At 44.7% G+C, this 13,714-nt stretch overlaps 2 protein-coding genes across 11 annotated transcripts in view; one reads left to right on the forward strand and one right to left on the reverse strand.

Annotated features, from left to right (window-relative positions):
- Window positions 1-13,714, forward strand: part of WWOX (WW domain containing oxidoreductase) — a 917,133-nt gene that overhangs the window by 210,060 nt on the left and 693,359 nt on the right. The window lies entirely within an intron of this gene.
- Window positions 1,683-4,648, reverse strand: LOC112580180 (S-formylglutathione hydrolase-like). The gene is made up of 2 exons (XM_044931173.2): window positions 4,537-4,648; window positions 1,683-2,319 (listed from the first exon to the last, which is right to left on the reverse strand). Exons 1-2 carry the CDS (start codon window positions 4,646-4,648, stop codon window positions 1,829-1,831), a joined length of 603 nt encoding a protein of 200 aa, XP_044787108.2. The 3' UTR covers window positions 1,683-1,828.

Consider the following 13,714-nt stretch of genomic DNA (forward strand, 5'->3'; position numbering starts at 1 on the left):
ACATTGCCACATGCTTTATACTCACCGTCTGATTGAAAGTCCACTCTCTCTGGCTGTGTGTATATAATTGCCCCCATTTCACCGGGTTTCAGAGAGTTTGGTGCATTTCTTGGCATGCTGGAGCTATGTGTGGTAGAACTCGGATTCGATCTTGTTGGGCCTGATTTCTCTGCCTGTGGTTTCTGACCTAGGAGAGCGAGCAGCGTTGATCCCAAGAAGGTTGGTGCTTCCTCTCGTCTTTGCCCCTCGTGTGCCTGAGGATTTGTTTCCTAGAGGGGCTGAGTTGTGCATCAGGGCTGGGCAGAATCCACACACAGGTACCACACACGAGATTAACTTTCCCTCTTACCTAGAAAGGTACATACCCTTAGAACTGCTACTTTATTTTCCAAAAAATTATGCCCACACTAAAATGTTAAATAACACAGAAAAATCTAAATGGCAATCCTCTTCCCTTTAAACATGTGCTAAACATCATTCCTTCCACCAGAAGACAGTCTCTTGTGGGTTCTTCCAGGAAATAAATTGCCTGCACAAGCTGTAAATCCATTCATGGATATTTTGTTTTCACGTATCATATCTATCTGTTTCATGAAATTAGAACTCTGCTGATTAATTTTTTTCCTGATTGAAAAATAATGTTCAGTTCAGTTGCTCAGTCGTGTCTGACTCTTTGTGACCCCATGAACTGCAGCACATCAGGCCTCCCTGTCCATCATCAACTCCCAGAGTCCACCCAAACCCATGTCTGTTGAGTCGGTGATGCCATCCAACCATCTCATCCTCTGTCATCCCCTTCTTCCACCCTCAATCTTTCCCAGCATCAGGGTCTTTTCAAACGAGTCAGCTCTTCGCATCAGGTGGCCAGAGTATTGGAGTTTCAGTTTCAGCATCAGTCCTTCCAATGAACACTCAGGACTGATCTCCTTTAGGATGGACTGGTTGGATCTCCTTGCAGGCCAAGGGACTCTCAAGAGTCTTCTCCAACACCACAGTTCAAAAGCATCAATTCTTTGGTGCTCAGCTTTCTTTATAGTCCAACTCTCACATCCATACATGACCACTGGAAAAAACATAGCCTTGACTACATGGACCTTTGTTGACAAAGTAATGTCTCTGCTTTTTAATCTGCCCTCTAGGCTGGTCATAACTTTCCTTCCAAGGAGTAAGCGTCTCTTAATTTCATGGCTGGAATCACCATCTGCAGTGATTTTGGAGCCCCAAAAATAAAGTCAGCCACTGTTTCCACTATTTCCCCATCTATTTCCCATGAAGGGATGGGACCAGATGCCATGATCTTCGTTTTCTGAATGTTGAGCTTTAAGCCAGCTTTTTCACTCTCCTCTTTCCCTTTCATCAAGAGGCTCTTTAGTTCCTCTTCACTTTCTGCCATAAGGGTGGTGTCATCTGCATACCTGAGATGATTGATATTTCTCCCGTCAATCTTGATTCCAGCTTGTGCTTCCTCCAGCCCAGCGTTTCTCATGACATACTCTGCATATCGGTTAAATAATCAGGGTGACAATATACAGCCTTGACGTACTCCTTTACCTATTTGGAACCAGTCTGTTGTTCCATGTTCAGTTCTAACTGTTGCTTCCTGACCTGCATACAGATTTCTCAGAAGGCAGGACAGGTGGTCTGGTATTCCCATCTCCTTTATTTATTTATTTTTTTTCAGGTTTGATATATTTATTCAGTGAGTGATTCAACTACAGAATGAAGCATTTTTAGCATTATGAAATCCAAAGTTTTAAAATCTTATTTCCTTGCAATTCTGTTTATTATAATTTTATAATCCTGAAGAGATTCTCTTATCTGAAGTTTTTCATGCATTCAGATATTTTGCATGATGTCTGATGTGATCAGCAATAAAGGTTGCAATAAAGTAGTAGCTGTGATCATAACCCTCTTGTAATCTGAAAACAACAGGGATTTTCTTTTCTGTACAGGCAGCTATGAAGTTATCAGGCAGTAACTGTCCATCAGAAAGGAACTCGTCCTCTTTCCCTTGATCAATTAGTATATCCAGCTGAGGACCTGGATAGGACTTCACAAGACAGGTAGCATCATAAGCTTTGTATTTTCCAGGATTCTTCAAAGCACAAATCAGAGCTCCATGGCCTCCCATAGAGTGGCCAAAAACAGACATCCTTTGGGGGTCCACTGGAAAATTGTCATTTACAAGTTGGGGAAGCTCCTTCGTTATGTAAGAGTACATTCTATAGTTAGTTTTCCAAAGATCTTCAGTAGCATCGACATAAAACCCAGCACCAGTGCCAAAGTCCCAGCTGTCCTCTTCTTTAATATTGCAGCCACCTAATTAGAGAAAAGTCTCGTGGTTTCATCTACTCTGTTAGTAATGGCCCACGTTTAATAATACACTTTAAAATGAACCTGAATATTCAATTGCATCAGAGCAGTTCACTGGACACTGTGAGCTCTCTGGCCTTTTGGCGCACATACGTCCTTGCCCTCTTGAGTGCGGTCCTGTGACTAGTTCTAGCCAATGAGGTAGGAAAGGGAGGACGTGGTCCTCCAGGCTGGGGTATTCACTGGCTTTCTCTGTTGATGTTAGAAGCTCCTAAGTGTTCTGAACATATCCTCACTCTGTTTTACCTGTCAAAGGGTTTCAACCTTCTTTTTATCCTTCGTAAATGTGTTGTAATTTCTTCTCTGATGACCCTCCTCACTACCCCAACACTTCTTTGCTTCTCTGTACCACTGTGATCTCAGAAGAGAATGGGGACAAACGCTTGTGCTCAATTTGCTATCTTGAACTGACAGTGAAAATGTCTTCTTATATACTCTGGAATCATTCCATCCTGTTTCTCCTATTTATCCATCCCCCCAGTGGAATTTTCTTACATTCTTTTTTAATTAATTAGGTTTTATTTTATATACTTGCATGCAGTTTAAAGTCAACCACTGGGATTTTGAATAAAATCATCAGTTCAGTTCAGTTCAGTCGCTCAGTCATGTCTGACTCTTTGCAACCGCATGAATCGCAGCACACCAGGCCTCCCTGTCCATCACCAACTCCCGGAGTTCACTCAGACTCATGTCCATTGAGTCAGTGATGCCATCTAGCCATCTCATCCTCTGTCGTCCTCTTCTCCTTTAGAATTTTCTACAGTTTATTGTGATCCACACAGTCAAAGGCTGTGGCATAGTCAATAAAGCAGAAATAGAAAAATAATGTTATCTTGACATATTTCACGATTATAGTCACACCTACACAAATAAGGAATAAGTGCTTCTGAATCTCAGAAGCAATTGCTGTTAACTTGGTGTATCTCTTTTTGTCTTCTTAATATTCAGATATTTTTGTCTATATTTCTTAAAATTGCTATCACACCGTAGTCTGACTTTTTTTCCCTAGAATGTTTTGGCCGTCTTCCTGTAGCAGTAGGCGTCCTTCGGCAGGACGGTTCTGGTGACTGTGTGTGCCGCCCTCCGCAGCCCCTTCTCGCTGGTGACTGTGTGTCCCGCCCCCCCAGTCCCTTCTCGCTGGTGACTGTGTGTCCCGCCCCCCCAGTCCCTTCTCGCTGGTGACTGTGTGTCCCGCCCCCCCAGTCCCTTCTCGCTGGTGACTGTCTGTCCCGCCCTCCGCAGCCCCTTCTCGCTGGTGACTGTGTGTGCCGCCCTCCCCAGCCCCTTCTCGCTGGTGACTGTGTGTGCCGCCCTCCCCAGCCCCTTCTCGCTGGTGACTGTGTGTGCTGCCCTCCGCAGCCCCTTCTCGCTGGGCACAGGTGCTGTTTGCACTTTTCACACTCACCGTCAGTGCTGCTGATTTCCCTGGGCCAAGTGAGGCTCTTAAGTGTGAATTGATCATTCTTCTTCAGAAAGGTTGTTCCCATTTATACTCCTTTTTTATTCCCAGCCCTGTCTGGGGACCTCTTTTTCTACACGTCTACCCTCACTGTGTATTTATCATCTTCAAATGGTTTGTTTTACTTGCTGAATGATCACGCATTTGATTGATAACCGAGAGCACTTGTTCCAACAATCTTCTCAACTTTAAAAGTATGTTAAACAAAAAGTTTTAGCATTTCACATAAAAACTTTGAAAGCTCTCAGGCTCATCTGTAATGGAGGGTGTACGAAATGAGGGTTTTGCTGTACTTAATCCCTATTAAAGCACTTATTACTAGGGCTCCAAAACTACTGGAAGAAGAGCACTCAGAAAGTATAAGGGATCGATAGCTGGTGCTTTGGAAATGAGCGAAACAACTTTTTGTTTGTTTTAAATGCACCTTGGGGCTAAAAGAAAGACTTAAAATGAGTTAGGTTGCAAGTTTCTCAGCATTTCATAGCTTATATAGTCAAACAGTTAACTTGCATTCAGAAGTTACAAAGATGCGTATCAATTATTTTTTTTAATAAATTGAATTTTCACTGGGGGAAAAATACCTCTTAGAAGATACAGACATGTGCATGAGAGGCCCTGCTTTTAAGAAACTCGTAACTGGATGTGAGTAGCAAAGATTCTGTGCCCGGCCCCTGCTTCCCACCGTGGGAGTGATCAGGGCGCACTTTCCTGAAGAGGCGACCGTGACTTTCCGTTTGGTCTGACGCTGTAGTCGCATTGGGACTTAATGTTGTGATTAGAATATCGATAGTGCTCCGTGAAGAGGACAGTGCTCATGTTGTAAACTTTCATTCCTCCAGTGTCCAATCATCAGGAAATACTTCTCAACGAGCTTATTAGTTAGTGGTTCTCAGATTTTCGGATTTCAGGATCCCAAAAATTTTCAAAAGAAAACAGAAACTAGGACACCAACTTAAACTTGCCAAAGTGTTTTTATTTCCTCAGAAGGACACTAATAAAACAACAGTAACCAAAAATCAACAAGTGACATGCCTCATCAACAATCAGCACTACTTTATAAAAGAAAGGCTATCTTAACACAGAACACCAGCTCCAAAAGACAGCCATTTCATTGTATTTTATGAACTTTTTTCCAAGTAACTTCAGAGTTACATAGAAGTTGCAAAAATGCACAGAGGCTTTACCTGTCTTCCCCTAATTTTAACAGTTTACCTAACTGTAATGTAATTATCTAACCATCATATACTTTTCAAAACCAGGAAGTTGGCAGTAGTTTATAATGCTAACTATGCCTCCTTATGCATATTGAAGCAGTTTTCTGAAGGTATCTCTTCTTGGTGCAGGATCTGGTCCGTGATCCCACCTTGTCTCTAACCGCATGTCTTCTTGGTCGCCTCTAGTCTTTGACCGTTCCTCACTCCTTCCCTGTCCTTCCTGCTCTTGATACTTTGGTGCAACTGATTTTTTTTTTTTTTTTTTCCTTTTTAATGATTGGATTAAGTTAAAGCAGATTTTTGGCCCGAGCATCCTGGAAACGATGTTATGTGCTTTTAGTGAAGCAGGTCAGGTGGTACATGATGTTTGTCTGTCTTGCTGTGGTTAATGGTGAAGTTAATGGTGATCATTTGGTGAAGGTAATGTCTGCTGAGTTTTTCCATCATCATGTTACTGGTTTTTTCTTCATACTGCGTAAATATTTAGGGGGAGATGCTTTGAAATTATGCCAGCCTTCTCTTTCTTGAACATTCATATACTGACTTTGCTCTCACCTACAGCAGTTATTATAGCAGTGCTTCCCTAATGGTGATTTTGTATTTCTCACATGGCTTTCTACACGGATTCATTGGAATTCTTCTGAAGGAAGAGCGATCCCCTCTCTCCCACTTGTTGGTTGATTCAGTTATTTTATTTATATTAGTATAGATTCACAGGTGTATGTTTTGTTCTATAGTCCAGTAATATCATTATTTATTTTGCTGCTCAAATTCTTGTGACTTTGGCTGGACTCTTGTCTTCAGGACCTTCTTCTGGTTGGCTCCTATGACAGAATGCTATTTTTAAAAAAAATCTGTTTGTTTTTTTATTGGTTGCTCTGGATCTGTAGTGGTGGTGTGTGGAATCTAGTTTGTTGGCCAGGGATTGAACCTGGGCCCCCTGCATTGGGAATGCAGAGTCTTAGTCACTGGACCACCAAGGAAGTCCCTGGACTGCCATTTTGATGGAGTGGATTCCCCTTCACACTGTCTTCCACCTTGCTCCCCACCTTTGATCTCATGTCACTATAAGCTACTGAGAACAGAAGCCCGCTCTTTGGAATACACTGGCCTGGGAAACAGAAGGAAGCTCATGGGAGCATGCTCCATGCTGAATCCCCAGCCCCACCCCCTACCCCCCCGCCCTTAGAGAAAATAAGACACAAGGCAGTGGTGATGGATAAAACTAGGATGTGAATTAGGATAAAGGAAGAATAAGCTCTCATTGGATTGCAGGAAAGACAGGTATCTTTTTTTAGGATTGTAAAGAGCTTTGGAGGGGGTGGTTTCAGGGAGCAGCCCCAACTTCCTGTGTGCCAGGCAGGTACTGGGCCCTCCAGGCTATAAGCATAATTTTATCTAACCCTCCCATGCTGAAGGAGATATTAACATTATGGTTCCACAGATGGGAACAGTGAGGCTTCAGGGTTCCAGGAGGTCGGAACTCATTGAGGTGGTGGGGTTGGGACCGAGTCTTGTTCCCTGGACCCCAGGGTTCGTCCTTGTGCGTGTCTCCCCACGGCCACCTGCTCACTCCTCCTGGCGGCGGGTTTTGGGGGAAGAGAGAAGAGCTGCTGCCTGCCCCTAATGCCCTAAAGATGGGGCTGCCTCCCCCCACTCCCCACCACAGCAGTCTTTTCTGTCCGTTATCACAAAAGAAAGAAGTGCCTTTACGTATAGTCGTCACTGGGATTGTGTGTGTGTGTGTGTGTGTGTGTGTGTGTGTGTGTATGATTCTGCACCCTTCTATGAAATCTGTGTTTTGAATATATTTATGTGTTGCTGTTGTGCCTTTTTTTAAAAACCCGCTTTCAGGGTGTGCAAGTGTGGGGACTTGTACCTAGCAGTGATTCCGCGAGGTATCTGCATCCCAGAAGAGCAAGTGTTTCTCTTTCTGCGGAATCTTCTTGGTCACCAGCATGCATTTTCTTTGGCCTGCCCTCCTCTATTTACCATCGCTCTACATCTCAGACAAAGGATTGGACACTGAAAGAGATCTTGGCCACCCCAGGAGCTCCAAACCCTCTAGCTCACAGCTGAGAGCATGGAGGTTCCTAGCGAGTGGGGGTGGGGTGGGGGGAGAAACCTGCCCAGGGCCACAGAGCAAGGTGACAGCGGAGCCCCACCAAGAAGCAGGGCTGCAGACTCTAGGTCACCCCCCTGCCATTTTGCCTTGGAGCTCCCTCAAGACTGCCTGTCTCTGCCCCCAATGCCCCACTGGCCAACTGCAGGAGAGGAATTCTTCAGAGTGGTCTCTTAATAATCAATGCTTACATTTTGCCTTGGCCCCAGGCCAGATTCCCCCCACCCCCGGTGCCCCCACCCAATCTTGTGTTCAAGGTTAAACATTCCTGTGAATTAGTGACCTTGCCTGTTTTGGCCTGTGGATGTCGCTCTCCACCCATAAGCCTCCTTTCCAGGGACCGTGTTTGCAGCAAAGACTATAATTTTATTTTGGGTTTGGATATACTGATTACATTTTAGCTTCTGGTATATTTTCTTACCCGTCACAGCCATTAAATTTATTTTAATAGTTACTCTACCCTCCTGATAGCCAGTGAAGGGGGAATTGGATATTGTCTATCAATTGGCTGGTCCGTGAACTAAGGCTGTATCTAATTACAAGGCATTGTATTGGTGCTGATTTATTAACCATTTACTGGGCTTGGGAGAAGGTTGCGTTTTTTAGTGGCACTCGACAGCCTGGATGCAGCTTTCCAGGAGGGTAGGGTGCCCGGAATATCACCGATCTTACAGTTATTACTTTGTGTCATATATAATCTTGTTTTTTCCCTGCAACAAATAAATCTTTGGGACTCCCTGGAAAAAAAAAGGAAAAAAAAAAAAACATTTGTGGTTACAGTATAATAAAAATAAACCATTTGTCGTGACTGCAGCTGACATTTATCAGCCTGTTTGTGGGTGCTCTTTCTCTCTCTCTATAATACAGAACATAATTTGTCACTTTGTAAATACATTCCAGTCTAAATCCCTGCCAGCATCTGTTAGTGTTTGAAGGATTAATGTGCTACCCTGTGTATGTCTGTGCTTGCAGGGAACAGTGTAGCATATGATTATAGATCTCCGGAGAACAGGAGAATGGGGTATTTTCTCAGCTTTTCCCTTCACTTGTGGTCTTTCTGACCCTTTCCTGATTTTTCTCATCCTTTTCCTACCCTGGTTAAGAGCTTGGAATTTCATCATTTGCAAGAGTACTGTTCGTCTCGAGTATTCCTTCTCCATTTCATTGAATGGGTCATGATCATCATGGTTTACAGGCAGAAAGGGTGGACAGATGGTTCTGGATTGGTTAGACTGGCATTCAGGTTCTCCCTTCATCTGATTTATGACCTCAGATTATTTAGTTTCCGTGTACTTGCTCTCAAAGTGGAGATGCAACCAGCTGCCTTTGGAAGGCGCCGGGCTGAGGAGCGGAGGCGTGCGAGGGTGTGAAGCGCAGCAGAGCGCCTTGAGGGCTCCCCGGCCCTGCCCCCGTCCGCCCCGCCGCGTGTCGCTGCTGCCCTAACGCGGCCCATGCCACTTGCAGCGCTGTGACCTAATGGGTGGCTAGGGTTCTGTTTTGTTTTTCGTCTTTTCGTGTTAACTAGTGGGGTTTTGTATTTGTTTGGAAGTACTAATCTCCGAAAATCACGTGCTTGGTGGCTTCTTAGTATTCAGAGATTTCAAAGATCATTCTGCCAGTAAGAAACTCTGGTCCTCAACAAGGCTTGATACTGACTCCTGGTTGAGGAATTTAAACCCCTCAGTCTAGGCAGAATGACTCACAATGCTGCAAGGGTCATCTTTGCTCTCCCCAGCAGAAGGCATGAATTTCCTCTGAATTGTGATGATATGGCCTATAATTCTTATTACTTTCTTCCTTTCTTTTTCTTTTTTTCCTTATTACTTTCAAGAACAGTTATGGTCTCTCAATCGCCCTTGAAAGTGAAAGTGAAGTCGCTCAGTCATGTCCGACTCTCTTCAACCCCATGGACTGTAGCCTATCAGGCTCCTCCGTCTATGGGATTTTCTAGGCAAGAGTGCTGGAGTGGATTGCCATTTCCTTATCCAGGGGATCTTCCCAACGCAGGAATTGCCCTTAGTCTACTGCTATCATTTGGATTGAAAAATCCCAGGACATAGAAGATGTGATCTCTTTAATAACTATCTTATGAGCAATCTCTTTATTTCGTGTTTTCATTGTTTTTTTTTTGGTGTGTGTGTGTGTGTAGTCCTGCCTGTCCCACCCAGACGGTTCCCCCACCCAAACTCTGCGTCTGCATCTGCAGTTCTTCTTTCTGCAATAAAGAGGAAAGCGCGAGGTTCTCTTCCATTGCGAGAGGTGCTGTGTTGTTGTTTTGGTTTTCTGCGCTGTAAATGCACACGCACAAGATGGAAATGTCACGCTCTCATTCCCAGTGGCCAAGATGGGGCTTCCGATGTGATGCCTGTTAGGATTTTGGAGAGAATCATTAGCAGATCTGGAGCATACCTTTGAGCCCAGTGGAAAAGTCTGTCCTTCACACCCTAAATGCCCAAGGATTGGCATGCTTGGAAGATGTCTAGAAACCCCTGTTTCAATTTCTCTAACAGGTTTTTATAACCTTCCAGAGTAGCCATCAGAGAAGGCAATGGCACCCCACTCCAGTACTCTTGCCTGGAAAATCCCATGGATGGAGGAGCCTGGTAGGCTGCAGTCCATGGGGTCGCTGAGGGTCGGACACGACTGAGCGACTTCACTTTCACGTTTCACTTTCATGCATTGGAGGAGGAAATGGCAACCCACTCCAGTGTTCTTGCCTGGAGAATCCCAGGGACGGGGGAGCCTGGTGGGCCGCCGTCTATGGGGTCGCACAGAGTCGGACACGACTGAAGCGACTTAGCAGCAGCAGCAGTAGCGGCAGAGTGGCCATAATATTTTTCACAGCGATCCTGTGTTCAAGCAGATATATGGAATTGCAGGAACCATTTAGCGCTGATACTTGCAACATGTGATACTCCTGAAATTCAGATTTGTAACAGGAGACGCATTTTGCAAGAAGCAGTGTTCGCAGATACTTAGCGCTCTTTGCACACACTGCTTGGAGTTCTTAATGCTGTCTGTGAGCTTCATCTTTATCAGCTGGCCACTGTGATCAGTCAGCACACATTATTTAAGGCATCATGTAATGCTCTATTGTTTCCTATCTTCAGTGGAATCTGCAAATTACATTAATTATAAGACTGCCAGACTGTCGGAAACACACCCAGCTTTCCTGACTCTTGTCCTGAAACAGGTTTCAGCAAACTGTGCCACACCAGGAGGAAATCCAGTCTGACACCTGTTTTTGTAAATAAAGTTTTATTGGAACTCAACTGTACCCATTTGTTGACAGTGTCTATGGCAGCTTTTGCATCCATGCTACAAAAGTCGGGTTGTTTGTGTGGCTAGCAAAACCTAAAATACTAACTGGCATATTCAAGAGAAAGTTTGCTGACTTTCTGGAGGACTTAGGGCCATTTGGAAAGAAAAGTCTGTTTCACTGCCTTCTGGTGAGCAGGTGGTTAGATTAGTATCTTATTTCTACACATATGGAAACATTTCCAATTACACATGACTTAGATGTCTCTCTTGGCTCTTCCAGAGTCTGGAGGTTGAGGCAGAGGGGAGAGGTGGAAATCAACATTTTTTTTTAATCAAAAAGTTAACATTTTAATGGTCAGAAAAAAAAGTGTAAAGGCTTTGGGTTCATGGAAAGAACAACATTCTTGGGAGTGAAGTACATTTGGACCCCTCCATAATCTCCTGGATTTAGGGAAAATTTCAGGGTTGGAAAGAAAGTTCTGGCACCAAAGCAATAATACTATCTTAAGGAGGAATGGCTTATCAGAGTGGAGGAAAAACTAAAATCCCACTTCTGCCAACTGCTGATTATATGGCTTTTCAAGCAGAATTTTTTTTTTGGATGCTTTTTCAGCCTTTGTTTTGTTTGAAAAGTGCAGGTAATTGGGTCTACTTTGTAACGGCTCAACAGGGTGAAATGTAGCAGAGTCCATAATCCTCCCTTCTCTGAATAGTACCTGTCAGAGAGTAAGCCCTCCTAAGTGCTTAATTAACAGTGAGCGTTTGCCTCTTGGACTGGGTTTTGTAAGTGTACACAGGGCAGGAAGTCTGACAACTCCTAGTCGTGTGATGAGCGGTGACACTTAGATGAACTAGAAAACGTGATCCTCAGCCAGAACACCCCCGAATCCTTCTGGGGCTCGCGCTGCAGACCTGGTGCCCCCAAAAGGAGTGCAGCCTCTAAAGTCTGCTTTCCTTGAGAAAAAGGGGACCACATGGATGAGGTCCTCCCTTTACACCAGAGAAAGCTCTGGCCACCCCGTCCCCTGTCAGCAGCAGAAGCTCTGCCTGAAAAGAACGTCTGTATCGTGGAACCAGAGGGAGCAGGGACGACACTGTTATAAATACTGAAGAAGGCGTGCCGAGGCCGAGCCGCCATACGTGCGCACATTCCAAAGTGGCTTCTAATGGATGCTGACAAGGTGGTGTCCCCTCCCCAACTCGAATGCTGTGTGCACTGCTCTTCTGAAAACACGCAGTCTCTAACTTAGCTGCCTTTTAACAGAATTACCCCACGTGATTCATTCACGTGGTCTCGAACTTAGCTGCCTTTTAACAGAATTACGCCACGTGATTCGTTTGTCCCTTTTGGCTACGAGAGAGCAGACCACGGAGTCGGATGTGAACGTGGCCACGTGCCCGTGCCCACGCTGGCATGCTTCGGGCACTGAGGGGACAGGGTCACCTGGTCACTGCTTTGAATCTGTGCGTCATTCTGCCACTCCTCACGGGCCCCTCTTTCGTAGGCTCCCGTTAGGACTTCCCTTTCAGTAGCAGTCCTGGGGAAGCTGTCAGACAAGCCTGGAAACCTCACGGGACAGGAGCGCTGACTGTTTTCTGAGCTTCTCTCAACCTGTCTGTCTACCTCTGTCTCTCCTACTCTCTATTCCTTAGCAACCACACTGCTATCTGGAATAAAGGACTTGGGTGGAAACGTTACATCACTACCCCGATACATGCTCCTGGCCTGAGTTCTTTGAATTAATTCAGAGATTGGGATTGTAACGGGCTGTCTGCTCTCAGAGGTGTTTTCAGGCTTATTTTATACTGTTGGGCTCCAGAATCAATTGGATTTTTAAACCCCCTAATGTCCCAAATTTCATTTCTGCTTGCCAACAGCGTGCTGCTGCTGCTTCAGGTGAAAGCAGCAGGGAGCCGTCAACCGCACTGCCACTTGAAGTTGTGGGGGACAACAGCTGTACAGAGTGATTTCCAGATCCACATCGGTGTCCCCAGTTGATAGGGGGCGGTGGCCCATTCAGTGCATAAAGTATGGGAGCTCCTTGCATCTAGTGGCCTCACTAGAAATCGTTACCGTCTGCATCCCTCAGATGGAAGGAGAAAGAATATGGGAAACCCAGTTCACGTGATGAGTAGCCCAGGGTGGAGGGCTGCACGCACACGCACACGGACACACACACACACACACACGCACATATTCCACTCACAGGCCATTGGTGGAAACCTGGAGGCCCTGCCCCACCACAGTGCAGGCTGGGAAACGTAGTTCCAAGCTGGTAGGTCTCTTCTCAACATAGCCCAGTACTGTGGACCAGGGAGAGCAGGTCTGGGAGGTGCTGGTTTCCTCTGTCCACACTATCTATTTTATACAACATGGAGGTCATTCTTGAATTCTAGTTGGCTTCTGCCTTTAACGTGTGAATTTAAATCCTTTTAATTTCTCTTGTGATTATGTGTGAATCTCTACTAATTTCTAAATTTCATTTTGTATTTCCTGTCTATCAGGTGTTTTCCTTTATTAATAATTTTAGTTCTTTTTTGGATTTTATTTTTGCATCGATCCAGTTTCTTAATATCCCATGAACCCCAAGCGTTTTTTTCCCTGCTGGTGCTAGTTTGGAAGCTAAACTGACTTTCTTCCTCCTCCTCCTCCATATTTCTCTCTCTCTCATATTCTTTCCCTCCCCTCCCTCCCTCTGTTTCCTTTCTCCCTCCCTCCCTTCTGATATCTTTCTTCTTGAAACTTTCACATACATGATTTACATTTTCTCTTACATAGTATAAAGCTGTTTACTGTCTCTTACCATTTTAACCGGCAAAACCAGGCCATAAGTGATTTAATAATTAAATCCCCCTTCCTAAAAAAGAGCATCTTCTTTGTTATTGCTCTTTCAATTCCTTTTCCAGTTCCTTTTTACAAGTAAGTTATTTGGTCCTATAGCTAATGTAGGAGACGTGCAACATTTGGGGACACCTTGACTGTAATGCGTGTGTGTGTGTGTGTGGGTGTGTGTGTGCTGCGAACTGAGTTTCTAGCTTTTCTGCCTTTCTGGGTGCTTTTGTTGGAACTTATTAGAGGCTGTTTAGACAGATGCCACCTTAAGCAGGAAACTTTGTTTCTCTGGGAAGCACATACTCTTTTTAACCTTTTCTAGTTCGTCTGTTGAATATGCTGCTTTGCGTCTGCAGAACCTCAGAAAGATTCCTTTCTCTGGATTCATCCATAAATTGAAAGTGACTGTCGTGGTTTCTCCCCAGGCATGATGGTACTCTTGTATGTTTACT

This window comes from Bubalus bubalis, chromosome 18 (genome assembly GCF_019923935.1).
Source record: "Bubalus bubalis isolate 160015118507 breed Murrah chromosome 18, NDDB_SH_1, whole genome shotgun sequence".
Lineage (NCBI taxonomy): Eukaryota > Metazoa > Chordata > Mammalia > Artiodactyla > Bovidae > Bubalus > Bubalus bubalis.

Coding starts and splice junctions, on each gene's coding strand:
- LOC112580180 (XM_044931173.2), bottom strand. CDS start 4,648: ATGAGCACTGTCCTCTTCACGGAGCACTATCGATATTCTAATCACAAC. Junction 2,320..4,536: donor ACGGTCGCCTCTTCAGGAAA/GTGCGCCCTGAT, acceptor TTCTCTAATTAG/GTGGCTGCAATATTAAAGAA.